The sequence below is a fragment of the Dermacentor andersoni genome, chromosome 8, assembly GCF_023375885.2.
Source record: "Dermacentor andersoni chromosome 8, qqDerAnde1_hic_scaffold, whole genome shotgun sequence".
Lineage (NCBI taxonomy): Eukaryota > Metazoa > Arthropoda > Arachnida > Ixodida > Ixodidae > Dermacentor > Dermacentor andersoni.
Genome location: NC_092821.1, coordinates 29,731,877 through 29,747,562, shown reverse-complemented (window position 1 = coordinate 29,747,562; position 15,686 = coordinate 29,731,877). Strand labels below are relative to the sequence as shown.

The window sequence follows — 15,686 nt, the reverse complement described above, 5'->3', positions numbered from 1 at the left end:
CAGCATTAGGGCGACTTTCGTTCCCTTTCATTAAACTTACAGCTAATTTTCCTTGATTCTTCCCTGAGTATTTCCAGACTATTCAAAATCCCTGAGAATTCCCGGTTGGTAAACGCCGGCTGTTATGTTACACAGTCCAGCCACCAGGAGGTGCATCCTGTAATGGCGTCCGCGATAATTCGCAGCACCTAGCAGTAGCGGAAGACGGACTAACTTTGGTCGCAGTGCTTTCATAAAATACAGAAACTGCTTTGGAACGAAACCTCACACCGTCGCTGCGCCTCCCAGGGCCTATTCTATTACCACGCCAGTTGCCCAACTGCCAGTGCTACTACAATGCATCTGGAACAAAGGTCAGAGTACTTCTCGGACTTTTGCACCATTGCCTTGTTCTTTTGCTGACACTTTATTGTATGAACCGAGTTTGCGAATTCGTGCGGTATAACGTGGTGTCGAAGTTTCTGCTAGCGCGAAAGGGTTGTGGCAATCTCGCTGAGATTGCAAGATCACTTATTCGTACAGGCGCGGCCACCATAGAGAAAGAAATTTCAACAAGAGCGGACACTCACATAGAGCCCAGCGGCCGAATTGACTGTAGCACACCAAGCGGATGGTATTAACATCTTCCGGTTTCGGTTTCGGGCGCGCGCGTTTTGAACGCCAGTTGGTACACGCCGCGCAGGCTCCGCTGCTCGGCGCGACATTTATTATTTTTTTTTTTCGCTTCTGCTGAACCCCGCGTGGCCTTGGCGTGGAATCGTTTCATTATTTAGCAGAAATGATTGCGAATGACCTTTACAAGACTGCGCCGAATCTGTCAGGCGCAATTTCATAAAGAAAGCCGAAGACGTCTTCTGAGATGGTGAAATGTTTATTTTCCTCAATATAAATGCTCGTTCCGGGCTTCTTCTGCATTCATCCAAAGTTGTGGCACCAGGTAAGCAGCAGTCGTTTCCGTACAAAGCTCCACCGGATGCCATCAGCTGAAAGAAAGTAAATTACAAGCACGTATCATTTTGGTATATTGACCTAACAGGACTGTTGCGTGTAGAGGCGAAACGTGCGTAAGTGGTGAATGAGCGGCATTACAGATAAATTCACTTTTACGTACATTTCGCAGCAAAGACTCCTTCCAAACAATGCCATAAAATGTGAAGAAAACATCCGATTTTCAAGCATCCCTCCCTTCCCGGGCATTATTTCCTGCACTTTAAGAGCACAAATACACGGGTGACTGCGCATTTCCAAAACAACTTGGCCCCAGTCGACGCGATGGTACTCCAAGTACAGAGGTGGCTACAACACAGGCTCAACCAGACCGTGTTACACGCTCGCACAATGCCTTCTAGTCACACTCAAGACGGATTCGTGGGTACAAAGCCTGTTTTCAGTCGCTCAGAATACATAAATGTCATGTTCTTGAGCTCCTCCGTGTTATTTTTTATGCGTCGTGCTGGCGCAATCAACACTCCCGTGTTATCACTCTCGGCAATCGCTCGTCGCGTTTTCGACAAGTGTGAGTACCGAAATGAGGTATATGTTGTTGTAGGGCTATCATCACAAACGTGTCCCACTAAAATTCAGTACAGGCAAAACTTACTCACTATGGCCGGCTTGCTTTTTTGCTAACAGCTTCACAACACCAGGCGCGGCGAGCATGCCTCAGAATATCCCCAAAAGTTACCAAATGAATTACAATACTTTTTCGGGTCAGAGAATGTGTCTCGAACTTCTACCACTAAGATTCAGTATACGCAAAACTAACGGCGGCACACAGCCGAGCTGCTTTTCGCTAACAGCGCCACTACGCTGATCGCAGCCACTGTGCTTGAAAAGTACCCCAAAAAGTTGCGAAATTAGTTACAATAATGTCTGGGGTCAGAGAAAGCTCCAGAACTTGTCCTGGTAAGATTCAGTACACATGAAACTGCTTCACACGGCCAAGGTACTTTTGTCTCAAAGCCAGGTGTGGCGAGCGTGCCCAAAAACTACCGAAATAAGTTTTAATTATGCTTGGGCTCATATAAAGCATTGCAAACATGTCCCAGTACGAATATTTAACTCAAATGAACTAGGCTTGGATGGCGGAGCTGTTTTTTGATAACTGCGTCACTATAGACAGGTTGCGAACGTAGTTCCTGTGACTACTAAGGCGCCTCTCGCGGCGGCAAGCGTGCACCCGGCAGGATACGACCGGCCCGCTTGCGTTTAGAAAGCCTGTCTGTGCACTGTTTCACGCGTAGCGGTTTCCTTTTCTGAGCAATGCCCAAGTGCAACACGAATTGTTGCGTAGTGGGCTGCAACAGCACGTACAGCAACTCACCAGGAACGAAGTTTTACAGGTTTCCGAGCCGACCGTATGAAGTAGAATGGCGTCAACACTGGATCGCGCTTGTCCGACGGCAGAAGCAAGCTGTTTTATATTCCAGCGTTATGCCAAGTGCGTTATAACGCTGAATTCGTTGCTTTTACAGCAATGATGGCAGCAACGAGACATCTGCACCGCGTCCCAGGATATGCAGCAAACAAAGTAGTTTGTTTCCACACTTTACCATAGCAAAGCTGTGGAACTCTTTCCCAATCCTCTCCCATTCAAACAGCGCTAGGGCTTGCTGAGAGCTACGAGGAGGGGTTGCAGCTGGCTCAACTGGCATACACCCTTCTGCGCCCAGCATATCAACTAAGGGGCAGTTGAGATCACCAAAATATTTGACGACGTGTTTTATTGGAACCTCCTTTGCACGCACTGAAAAATCGCAATATAAAAAGTCTCGAACTTCCAGTAACTTAGGCGAAAATATTTTCCCAGCGTAGTCTACAACTGGTAAGCTCCTCACTTTTCTTTTTTTTTTTGTTTAAGGAGAGCAACGCTAGCATACCTCGGGTAGGTCTTAGGAGGCGTTTGTACGCCCCACGTTCTTGGATGAGATCTTTTCAATTCACGTTTGCCGTCCTGTATGTACAGGGCAATTACCGCGGCGTGCTTGCACTTTCTTGTGATGCCAGCACAGCAATCACAGCTCCCCGCTAGGATTGGTCTGCTGTCGCCGATCTACAAGAATCAATATCGCCTATAATTTCATGCGTCTGCACCGTAGATAACGAAGTAACTTACGCTAAGCTCCACGTGGTATCATAAGTGGTTTCTTTCCTTATTTCGTTTTTTTCCTCTTAAGTAGTTACTCATGGCAGGTTTCTGTTCCGTTGCCGCCACCCATGAGATTATTTCAGCCTCTCTGACTTTCCGCTTGACCTTCTTTGTTGCTGTGTTGCCCACCATACAGGCCGCATACTTACTCGTAAGCTTCCTAGTTCTTTTCCTCCACTGTGGATCAATGTTTTTCCTGTACAGATACCTGAACACCCTCCCAGCCCATTTACTGTCTTCCATATTCCTCAGCCGTTCTTCATACCCAATTTTAATGCGAGCTTCCCTCACTTCAAAACTTCAGTAACGCTTATGCACCATGCAGAGGGCCTGTGTGGTTCGGTATTAATTTTCACTAACAGACAACACTGCTGTCACTGACACAGGATTTCCTGTGACACGGGGCCCTTAATGTTATTGTGTCAAAAGGAGCAAGGTAAGAGGAGGAATTTGCTTATGGTCTGGCGGCCTTGCCCCACCCAGTGCTTTAGCGCCGAGCCTTCTATATAAATGTCTCCCGCCTTTTAATAATATATTGACGCGTGTGCTTGTTTATCTTTCTCCAGTGACCGCTTTTTCACCGGTAACAAATGTTAAACATTATCGCTCGGCAAGACGCACAAATTTATCGTTGATTCTATCACTTTTGTATTTCCTCACTGAACCTTGTAAAATCAGATTGCACGTGTGACATGAAATGTGTAGTAGTCTTTGGGAACCACGCGGACACCAGTGATTGCACTGGAACCTTCGACGAGTGATGTATAAAAGCCAATGTGCTTAACCCGCTGATCAGATTTCGACAATTACTGACTGTGTTCGCCGCTGTCCTTTCTTGAGTGTAGCCTGTTTTTGTGGGCACAAATTCGCCCAATAAAAAGCTGCTTTTGTCATTGACAGTTTTGCTACTGTTTTCTGCACTGTCACTACTACGTGACATCTGGTCGAAGTGCTTTTGTGCTCATGTACCGAACGCCTCTGCAAAGCAGTGATCAAAGCCCAAAACTTGAAGACAGCACCAATGTTGCCCCAGACCATCAAGCAAGCTGCAGGCTTCAAAAGCTTTCCTCGGAGCATGGACTTCTACCTGAAAAGACCAGAATTTGCACGGCCACGACGCCAGCTAGAATGACAGGACGATCGGTGTTGCCAACACCGATCGTCCCGCAGCAGTCCAGGGAGCCAGCAAAATTTTGCGGATCAACATTTGAGGACCCGGAAAGCTACCTGGAGACACCTGAAAGTGTTGCTACATTTAACAACTAGAGCAGCAATGAGAAGCTGCACAATATGTTTTTTGCATTGGAAAATGCTGCCAGGACTTCGTTTCAGAAGCAAGAAAGCAGCATAACAACTTGGGAATTGTTCCGCAGTAGCTTCCTATGGACCTGCACAAGCGTCGTGCGCAGAGAGTGAGCCCAAGCTCTACTAGAAACCCGAGTGCAACTGCAATGAGACTATCGCCATCTTCACAGAAGAGATGACCTGTCTTTTCTGGCATGCCAGCCTGGAAATTTTGGAGAAGAAAATCGCTTCCTGATGCAGGGCGCAAAATAAACTTTAAGCTAGACTAATCCCCAGCCCACCAAAGACCTTAGTTGAGTTTTTGACACAGGCAACGGCGATCAAGAAGACTCCAGAAATGACACGGTAGAAGAACAATCACAAAAATTTATTTTCAGCTGTCTCTAAACATAAACCGTAGAGAAATAATTGTGTTGTGAACTACTAACAATCGTCCTCAGCTATGAGCAATTTTCCTGTGGGACTACTGCTGCTTTTCAACATCTTCTATGTGAGGTTTTGTGTTTGTGACAACTAGCACTTGCCAGGCGACCGATGTAGCACCATGTTGAAGGCACCTGTCCCAGTCGTATTGTCACCGCTACAACTATTTACTTGTACATGCTTTGAGTGTAATCAATCTGCACATAAAAAATCTCAAAGTGTGGGCTTTGAGTGTAATCAATCTGCACATAAAAAATCTCAAACGTGTGGTGTATGGAGCTGTTCGTGTTCTTGTCATTTCCTGGTGACTTCACTGACAATTATTGCGCATTAAGAACTGCCTCACAATCACAATGAAGCCGCAGGTTCGTCACCGAGTTGAATGTGAGCCTGCCACCGTTGAAACAGCGCGCAAGGTTATAAAGTTTGTCTTTTTGCTTTCAGTGGGGCATATAAAGCATTTTCAGCCATCTGAATATCCTAAATACAGTGTGCGAAGGTCCTGAAGAGGCTTGTGCGAAGGTCCTGAACAACAAACAGTATGAGCGAGAAGCTGTCAGAGAATCCTTTGTTTTGGAAAGTTTGAGTGCAGTACATAGGTGGCCACAAAATCTTTCCCATTTTCCATGAGGTTATGATCACATAAAAATAAGTTTATGAGAAAGATAGTGCAATAATGTAGCGCATGTTCGCCTGCCGTTCATTGCTCAGTTTATGCAGATTTCTTGTTTCTAGTGTGTGGTTTAGTGACGCTATGCCGCTTGCTATGCTGTGATCATGAAGGATCTAAATATGAGTTAATTATTTATATGATTGAACTGAGTAAATAAAGAAGTGCTACTGACGGATTTCAAAGTCTAGTTTGATCTCTTAGGTCTCCTCGATTTGGCTACACTGTCTGCACTAGTTCAGGGGGTGCTGCGCTCTAGCACTCGATTTACCAGTGCAGCTAGCGCCACCTGCACTTCGGTACTCGATTTGACGCCGTGCTGCACGTGTTCATGTACACTTCGGCACTAGACTCTCCGTGAGTTCTTTTCTTGTGCACGTAGTGCAAGGCGCTTGATGGCAGACGACGCGTACGGCTCCGTGGCCATGCAGGTATTGGTAGACGGCATAGAAACGGCAGCGTTTCCCGTGACAGAGAATGGCTGTCACGTGCAGTACGATGGAGCATTTCTGTATGAGACAGAAGGTGAGTGCTGTTATTTCGACACGTTGGCGATCGCAACATTTGTGATGATTCGCTACAACTTTTCTTTTTGCTTAGACAGCCTTCACATCACCATTGGACATGAGGCAGCGCCAGTCTCACCTCCGCTTGCGGCAGCGGCTGGCTTTGATGTCGCCAGTCAGGCCATGCCTTCGATAGCCACACCATCTATGGCCACACTGCCACCGAGAGCCACACCGCCGCCAACAGCCACGCCGCCGCCACTGTCCGCAGACAGTGAACGCGAGGTGTGGAGCACCAACAAATCAAAGTTCCTTATCACAAAATATAAGGAATTCAAGGAGGTAATTGGCAAGAAGGGCGGCTTCAGGTAAGTCGCCTCCATTGCTACCAACATGTAAAATGGCAACTAGAGAAGCGCTACTAATTTTGTGCACGCTTCAGTAATTGATGTGTATGCACGATAAAACATCACATAACGCAGCTGCAGCGGCGCTTGTTATTAGTAACGCAGCACGGACGCCAGTTTTCTTCAGGATGTGTACGCAGCATCTTGTTAAGGGCGCTTTTCGGGTTCAGCTGCTGCCAAGTGCACTAGAGGCCGGGATTTTCCCACAGGTCACAGTCGTTTGTATTAATTTTTTCAAGCTTACCGCTACCATGACATTAAGTTTACGCGAAACCACATCGGTCCGTCGTTTGAAACGTTGTACCATATATGATTCAGAAAGGTGTGGAAGCCGCGCTTGGTCATGCTTTCTGAATAATGCCGAAGTTCGAACTAATTTCCAGGTACTAATACATGAATTTTTTCCACAGGACCAAAAAGGCCATGTGGGAGAAACTGGCCCATGAGATTAATCAGGAGTTCCGATGTCATATGACGCCTCTGCAAGTGGAGAACAAATGGAAATCAATGAAACGAGTGTATAAGAAAACAAAAATAAAGAATAGTTCATCCGGCCATTCCCGTACAGCCTGCGAGTACGAAGGGTATGGGCAGCAGACGTTTTCACATCATTGTTTTACTCATGTCCCGACCCAGCACAATTTTTTCGAATGCGGTTTCTTAACAGAGAGCTTTCCGAAGTGTTGGAGAGGGAGCACCACATCACCCCTGTCGCATTGCTCACCCCGGGGAGGATTGTTGCGTAAGTTTGCATTTTGCATCATCTTTATCTTATCCTCAAGACAATTTTAAAACGTCACCTGATCATGCATGCAAATTTTGCTGACAGCATATTTTAATTCCACTTTATGTGCATTCGCACATAACTCTTAGCCAGCTTTAAACTTTCATATTGTGTGCATGCATATTTTTTACTTAAGACACTGCTCCCATTAGTATGGCATGCAAGGACAATTTATTATTTGTACAGAATTGTTAGCAGACCCTAAACTTGCTGTGTGCATCCATGTTTTTGTGGTAAAACACTACTTCCATTAGTACGGTATACACGGACCATTTATTATCATAGGATGAGGTCACTAATGTGACCTCGTCTGTTTCTCCATGTGCAATTGAATCCTCGTTGCAATGAAGATGTATTCAGCTGTAAGAATACTTGCACTTTACCCACTGCTTCTGCTTACAGCATTGGTGTGAGTTGAAGGTACCCAGAACATGTACAAAACAATTTGACACTTGTTGACATTAATGAAACTTTATTCATGGAAGTAACAGGAATGGCGAAAACATCCTGCCGGAAAATGGGCCTGCTGATGACCCAGCTGAGGAGGCACCAGCCGAGGAGCTACAAGCACCCCGTAGAAGTGAAGTTGAACCTAGGAGAGGTCGTGGTGGTGGCCGCCACAGGGGCTCGTCGATTGGCAGCCTGATCAGTGTTTTGCAGGAAGCCATCGCTGCGAAACAGAAGCAGCACAACGAAAAAATGAAACTTCTTGAACGTCTTGTACGCGCTGCCGAGGGCAATAAATAAGTACGCCTACACCGGCAGTTTGTTTTCACATTATTCCCATGTGCACTTCAGCATTGATATTGGGCAATGTGTCGCCTTCGGCTTTCACATTGCGATGTGGATGTGTCGCATTCGCTTGGCTCATTATCATTGCCAACATCATCGTGAGGGGGCAGGTCTGCAAGTTCTGCAATGAAATCTCTTTCAGAATTGCACATGTTGTGAAGTACACATGCTCCCATAACAATGAGACAACACTGCATAATTGTCTTGGCATCAACAAGATACAGCCTTCTGAAGCATTGCTTCAAAAGGCCAAAGCAGTTCTCAATGGCCACCCTTTGCTGACTGTGAAACTTGGTGAATTTTTTTTTCCATGTTGGAAAGCTGGAGCCATTGTCTTTGTACGGCGTCATAAGCCAAGGTAACAAGGGGTATGCTGAATCTCCAAGTATATAAAAGTCACCGCACTTGGCTGCAGCCTCTTCAAAGAAGGTGCTTTCTCTCAATACCCGGGCGTCATGCACAGAACCAGGGAAGCCAATAAAGACATCCAAAAATCTGTTTTGGTCGTTGCAAACTGCTTGGAAGATTATAGACGCCCACTTCTTCCTGTTTATGTATGATGCAGTGGAGTCGTCCGGCTTCAGAATCTCAATGTGGCCACCATCAATGCATCCCACGGTGTTGCGGGGGCCTTTCCCACCGCTTTTTGTCAGCAAGGCCATTTTGTTGCGGGCCATGTCGGCAGCGGTAGGCCAGCATATCACTTCAGCGCTGATCGCCTGCAGAAAATTGAGCACCCTCTGCATGCACAGCACAACTGATGATTCAGAAACGTCGAATCTATCTGCCACCGAGTACATGCTTGTTTGTGCACCAAGGTAGCTCAAAGTTATGAGGCAAGTCTTTTCTGCTGTGATCTGCGGACGGCCGGAGACACTTTTCGGGTAGAATGGCGACAACCTGAACCACGTGCACAGACTGTTAAAAGTCTCACGCGACAGCCTAAACAGCATTTTGAATTCAAAGTCCAAGTATTCAGTTGTCACCTTCTCAAAGTACCCGTTGATTCGGTGACGGTCGACCCGTGCCACTTTGCACAACGCAACGAAAAGAGCTGCGTCGAATTCCTCGTCACTGTCAGAGTCAACGAGTTCCATAGCCGTTGCCAACAAAGATGTCATTTCGAACAAATGCACAGCGTATCCGTGTTCTTACAACTAGTAATAATTGCGCACACATTTGAACGCACGCACCAACAAAAGAAAAGCCACAGCCGCCCAGTCGCAGCAGACGAAGGCCTGTACGTTTCTGCACTTTTTTCCTCGATTTGACCGCTGCACCGAAAGTGCTAGTGTCGCGCTACACTCACACTTCAAGAACTGGCGCTGCACTGGCACAGCACTTTTCTGAACTAGTGCAAAAAGTGCAACCAAATCGAGGAGACCTCTTATCTTTCTTTCTGCAAGCACCATGTTTCGCCCTTGTTACGTTGTGGGCTGCAAACGTAGCGACTGGCAATATGTCGAGCTGCGACATCGTGTCCCTCTACAAGGCAGCAGACGAGCGAAGTGATTGCAGCATATCAGACTGTTGATATCTAATCGGCACAAGGCTTTGTCCATTTGCCGCCATCACTTTACGCTGGAGGATTACTACCATATTAGTGTTTTGCGTGTCCAGTATTCAGGTAAATGCATGCAGACCAAGCCTGGCCGTTTCACGGTTTCACCGTGCCATTTCACAAGATGAGCAGAGGTACAAACGTGAAAGGTTTGCATGGTGCAACCACCTGGTAGCACACAGATTAACCAAACACAGTAGCAAGAATGAAGTGTATTCTACTTTTCTGTTGGTGTAAATTTTTTGGCAACAGCATTATCGTGAACATGTTGTTTTTCTAAATGTTTAAAATGTTTTACACTTGGTTAGAGCAATGTTAGCTCTTTGCTTGGCTGGTTAAGCTCTGCGCCATCAGGTGGCTGGACCATGCAGACCGACCAGGCCGCTCACGTATGTCTGTGCTATAGGTCCTTCATCACAGCTATCGTAATATGGAGGGGCTTAAGTTTATGCCTCCACCCATCCATCGAAATGCCCAGCTCTGTGGTTACTGGAATACTGGACTTGCTCGGCACTGTGACAAAATGCTCGCAACGTACGCTGCTTTGATAGCCCTCACTTAGGATCGACTGCCAGATGGAGAGGTAGGAGAGGCTTCGTGTGAAGTAGGCGACACAAAGTCCCATGACGACGCAGAGCCAGTGAAAGCTGAGCTTAGCCCCCATCACTTGGTAAACCACTTCAGAAGAAAATGCATGGCTATAGAGAAGGGTAACTTGTAATGGTGCGTAGTTCTCTTAATGTGAGGCACTTCACACAAATTGTGAAATTGTGTGCATGATTTACTATAGAGGTACAATACGTGTCTGCAAAATTTGCCCATGCAGTTTCAGGGACCCTTTAAAGCGAAGCTCTTTGCCCCTTCTCCCGACTTTCCAGGTGCTATGATGGCCTTGCCACGCGTGCCGCTGGGTTTCTTGCAACACCACCATATGGTGCTCGGATCCTGGCCGCTGTGGGCCAGGATGTGTAGTTTGTGTGTATGGCACGGGCTGTGCTTGCTTTCCTTTGCGACAAAAATGCAGGTGCTGGGCTGTGGAGGTCGCATGCTGGGCTGTTATAGTGTACACATTACAATCGTTCATAGCCTGAAGAGCATGCTTGGAGCTGGCATCTCAACAGTGTGCTGGCCTCGTATGCAGAAGGAGCATGTAAAAACACACAAGTAAAATGGCTCCAAAGTGTGTACTCAGCATCGAGGACACCCAGACCCGAAAGAAGCGTTGTGTAGAACAGGAGTGTCTTTGCTACACAGCAAAACGTGGTGCAAACTGCGAATGTATGTATACAGTATATACGTACCATGTTATAATAATCAATTGAATTATGTACAGATCTATAATTCACTTAATGTTTAACACTTCTACCACGATGTGATGTGCCATGCGAGGCAATGATACTGCTGAACTCGGAGATTATGTACAATGACACACAACAATGCCTCAGGCAAACACATCTCCCTGTGTGTTCGGTAGAACACACAGACAAATAGCGATAGTGCATGCAAGGTAATGTTTAACTTCAACTCGCCACTCATATTGGAGTAGATGGTAAAGAATTTACGCATTCTGTGCCAACATCACCACTAATTCTCGTCAATGAAGCACTTGGCATACAAACCTTCACGTACATCAATTTCCACAGTTCATGGGATCTGCAAATTTTTTATGAATCTTTCAATAAACTATCTCTTTCTTACTGCAGTTAAATGCGTAAGCAGGGATTATGACAAAATGGGTGTGACTGATGTCAGCACAGCATAGGCTAACATTATGTTCCCACGTCATCTTTGTGTACATGTATCCCCTCTCCTCCAGCCACGCCCACCATGTCTAGCAATATTATGCATCTTTTCACTGTTTATTAAGCTAATTTTGTATCAATAGTTCATCTAATTGCCTTCACGAAGCTGAAGTTTTCGTCCCTTTCCATTACCTTCATGAACCATCACGGTGTTCCTGTTTTGTGCACGGGCTGCAGTGTTTACAATCTTGAATTCTTGCAGTGCTAGGAATCCTGAATGCGGCCATTCCAGATTCTCTTTCCACTCAATTCTATGCATTCACCTTAGCATTTTCATTCAGTCTTTTACATATTTTTGAATTTTATACTTGTTCACACTCGTTCGCCTTGTACAGATCATTCCACAGATTCACTTGGGGTACCTATGAGTAAGGTATTTATGGCTTCAATGTCTTGGTTGTTACTAACAATAACTTGTGACCCTTTGGTTCCCCTGATTGTTCTTGCTTGCTGACTGCATAGGTCTCGACTTGTGTGCTACCTTGGTGCCTCAAGACTAAAGTTTATTGGCCTGTTGCTTGCTTCTATCACATGTTACATACAATGCAGTTCACTTATAATGATACCACATATAATGATATATCGTCAATAACGATGACTCAACTTAGAGTATCAAATAATGCCTTAGGGCTATCAGAAAAAATAGGCTGATCCCACGCACTGTGGGAATCGATGTAAGCAAAACTTCCTGTGCTGTTTGCTTTCATTGAAAATAATTAGCAGTGAGGTTGACAGTGAATGTTTAATTTCTTCTATGGTTAGTCCAATACAAGTTTGGTGAGTTGATTTTAAACGTTACCTTGCATGAACCACTGCTGTTTGTGAAGTACACATAACACACAGGGAGATGTATTTTGTGAGGCATTGCTGTATGAAATGTTTCATAACCTCCATGAGGGCTGAGAATTGTCATTGCCTCACATGACATATTGCATTGTGGCAGATGTGTTAAACCTTAGTTAAATTATAGGGCTGTGTGTGTCAAAACTACAGTGAGATTATAAGGCACTACTTAGTGGCAGATTATGGATTACTTTTGAGACCCTGGTATTCTTTAGCATGCATCCATATCTGCGTGCACAAGTGTTTTTGCATTTCTCTATCTTCGAAATGCGGCTGCCGCAATTGGGATTGAACCTGCGACCTTGAGTGATACTATAGCCGCTAGACTACTGCCGCGAGCACAGAAATGTTGATTTGGTGTGCTGCCACTTCCATTGTGCCACATAGAACCTACAGTGATTTAATGGGGCTTGGCCTCTGCGCCCCCCGCATCAGTTGTCCACATGGCAAATACGCATGGTGTTTATTTGAGAAATAGCAGAAGTTTACCACACCGTACCTTTACTTTGCCTACAAGTGCTGTCAGGTTTGCTTGTCTCTCATGTCAGCTTTTCCCTCTCTTGCCCCCACTCTGTATGAAAACTGTGAGTAAAGAGTAGCAAGACTGTTATTCACATGTTTCACAGCTGTGTAGCTTCTACCCATCCTCTGTATTCTGTTTATCTCCCTTCTGGACCTGCACATTAAGAAAAGAGTATGCACGGCAGTTTCTGCAGTGCTTTTGCAGGGGCTCACAGATAATTACAGATGAGATGGTATATAGGGTACTGCTTCTAATTCATAAGTACACAGCGGGCAACATTGTTGAGTTCAATAGTATTGGCATGCTTGTAAATAGCTTGTTCTGGTTACCATTTTTCACGGACCAGTCTCTTTTACAGTATTGTCACGCAGCTTAAGACACGCCTTTCTGTATCAGAAATTTCTCAAATGTTATTGCTGGTTGCGTCTCTTGTCACCAAACCTTGTGTAATAAGATTGTATGCGCAGCAGGAATTGTGTAGTACTTTCTGGAAGGCATGAAGGCACCAGCGATATAACTGGAACCTTTGACGAGTCATGTATGAAAGTCGATGTGCTTGACCAGCAGATGATATTTCAATGAGCAATGAGAGTGCTCACCATTATTATGTTGAGTATTACTTGTTTTGTTGGGCAGACATTTGCCCAATGCATTGTGCCACTTTGGTTTTTCACCGTTGCTACAACATGACAATATTACTAAAGGAGTAGCAGTCATTTTAATAAAACTTAATAGCAGATATCGATTACACGTAGTAAAGACCTACTCTCCAACCTCCACTGATGATTATGGAGAAATAGAACAACCTTATGAGAATGTTGAATTAGCAATGAGACATGTGCAAGGTGTACTGTAGTCATGGGCGACATTAATGCAAAATGGGGGGGGGGAAATGAGTGGGGAAAAGGTTGACTGGGAACTATGGAATCGACTCTAGAAATAGTAGACGAGAGATGTTGGTAAAGTTCATGTAAAAGAATCGCCTTCAAATTATGAATACTTTCTTCTCGAAGTGGAAATACATAGGCAAAATACATAGGCAAATATTTTCGAATATGAGCTATTTATATCAACTTATAGCAAGCTCAGTGGTATGAGGCCCGAACTTTGTCACAATTGAGATTCTCTCATAAGCTCGTAAGTCAACCTCAACTGTCCTGACATACTCTCAGCCCGCGCACGATGCCTCTGTGTTGTGTTTCACTGCTTTAAAGAGTTTATTTGGTTTGGATGAGGGACACCTGCATCTCGGCATCAGCCAACACTGTTGTTTGAGCTCAAGCTCCTTCAAAACGGCGGCAGCATGCTTCCTTTCCCGTTCATTTCTCAATGCGTAGGTGTTTTCTGTTCTTGTCCTCCTTCTGCCACTCGCTCGCCCCACAGACCATTGGGAACATCTTCTTGCTCAGATGCATAGTCCACGTCCGATTTTTTCAAACACCGTAGGGGCCGCGAAAACGTCCGAAAAAATCGGCCAGTTGGAAAAAATAAATGCATGTCATTTACTGCCCTTAAGGGCTCAAACCGCCACAGGCACATTCGACAACGCTCTGAAGGCCTGTCGGTACACGTATTAGGCGTATCGGCACTCGTACTGTGACAGGAAATACCGGGTACATGCATGTATAATTAAGGAATACATACTGTGTCCCGTGGCAATAGCCCCTTCCCACGCTTGTTATGCTTCACTGCAATACTTTTGCGTATGCTTCACCAAGTAACATTTCCATACAAAGGCGAAGCTGACTTTCGGGAACGGGCATTATGTAACACACCGTGCTTTCCAAGCTTCTAAGCCAATCGCAAGGACCACGAAGGCGGAGTCCGTGCCATTGTTGACAGCAGCGAATTCTTTCAATAAAAAACACGGCACCCAACGTCAAGAAGCTTCATAGCGAACGTCGAAGCAGCTAGGCCTAGCATTGCCGCAGTGGTGGCTACGGCTGCCAGCGGATCTGCGTGCGAGAGCGCCGGTTCAAGGTGGTGAGGAAATCCAAATGGCAGCGGTGGTCCACGGCTTTGATTAATGCAGTTTTGAACCTGCGGTCACGGCAAAACGTTCGGAAAATTGGACAGTGAAAAGTTCTTGCATCCGAAATTTCAGACGTTCTGATACATTGACTCTATGGGGTATGTGGTGGTGCCGCGAAGCCGCCCAAATTATCGGGAAACCGGACAGTTGGTCACTGGCTGTACACTGGCAACTACTACAGCCGACGACAGCGCTTCCAAGACGGCTCATTACAATTCCTGTCTGTTCCTCGGGCCAGTATTCGTGACTTTCGACCCTTTCAATAAAATTACAGCTAATTTTCCCTCATAGAGGCACAAATTCCCCGAGTTCTCCCTGAGTTTTTCCAGACTACTCAATATCCCTGAGAATTCCCGGTTTTCCCGGTTGGTAGACACCCTGTCTTAATTCAAAGAGAGAAAGATCTAATTAGTTCAGAGGAAACAGGCTAGCCAACCTAGACACAATTGGGAAAAAAATAGATGACAAGATAAGGGTAATTGGAGGTCAGTGGGAGAGGCTGCCCAGGGTCATTGATAAGTGGCACATAACCCGGTAACCCAATTTGGCGTCAAAAAGGTTTGTTGAAGAGCAGCACATAGACAATGTTACATGCTCAGTGACCCAAGTTGAGCTGACGGTTGATTTTGAACCCAGTTCCCTCAGCACAGCAGCTACATGCTCTACCCATGCTCTACCCAGTGACCAGAGTTGACGGGAAAGAGTTTAGGTGCGTACATACATACAATCATGCAATCACACACACACGCACACACACACACATCCATACATACAGAGCTTTCCTTACTGGATGAAATTCTTAAAGAATGCTGTTGCAGAAAAAATTAATTTTGGCAAGCAATGTAATGGCTAGGGCAAGTAGCTGACAGTCTAGCAGGGTTACAGAATGA

The 15,686-nt window shown here is 45.6% G+C and overlaps 3 protein-coding genes across 6 annotated transcripts in view; 2 read left to right on the top strand and 1 right to left on the bottom strand.

Moving 5' to 3' along the window:
- LOC126526196 (uncharacterized) overlaps positions 1-15,686 on the top strand; it is a 59,257-nt gene that overhangs the window by 13,281 nt on the left and 30,290 nt on the right. The window contains exon 1 of one of the 3 annotated variants that reach the window (XM_055068036.2): positions 155-353. The exons of the other annotated variants lie outside the window; for them this stretch is intronic. The gene's annotated coding sequence lies outside the window, so the exon portion shown is untranslated. Of the gene's footprint in view, positions 1-154; positions 354-15,686 lie in introns of those variants that run through there. 3 annotated transcript variants of the gene reach the window in all.
- LOC129383453 (uncharacterized) lies at positions 990-8,319 on the top strand. 2 transcript variants are annotated; one of them, XM_072289602.1, is made up of 5 exons: positions 990-6,071; positions 6,147-6,420; positions 6,870-7,043; positions 7,127-7,201; positions 7,735-8,319. In XM_072289602.1, exons 1-5 carry the CDS (start codon positions 5,942-5,944, stop codon positions 7,988-7,990), a joined length of 909 nt encoding a protein of 302 aa, XP_072145703.1. In that variant the 5' UTR covers positions 990-5,941; the 3' UTR covers positions 7,991-8,319. The 2 variants fall into 2 exon arrangements, with proteins under 2 accessions (XP_072145703.1, XP_054924022.1); XM_055068047.2 differs by having other exon boundaries at positions 7,729-8,318.
- LOC129383435 (uncharacterized) lies at positions 8,038-9,132 on the bottom strand. Its single transcript, XM_055067999.1, has one exon. It carries the CDS (start codon positions 9,130-9,132, stop codon positions 8,038-8,040), a length of 1,095 nt encoding a protein of 364 aa, XP_054923974.1.

Coding starts and splice junctions, on each gene's coding strand:
- LOC129383435 (XM_055067999.1), bottom strand. CDS start 9,132: ATGGAACTCGTTGACTCTGACAGTGACGAGGAATTCGACGCAGCTCTT.
- LOC129383453 (XM_055068047.2), top strand. CDS start 5,942: ATGGCAGACGACGCGTACGGCTCCGTGGCCATGCAGGTATTGGTAGAC. Junction 6,072..6,146: donor ATTTCTGTATGAGACAGAAG/GTGAGTGCTGTT, acceptor CTTTTTGCTTAG/ACAGCCTTCACATCACCATT. Junction 6,421..6,869: donor GGCAAGAAGGGCGGCTTCAG/GTAAGTCGCCTC, acceptor TTTTTTCCACAG/GACCAAAAAGGCCATGTGGG.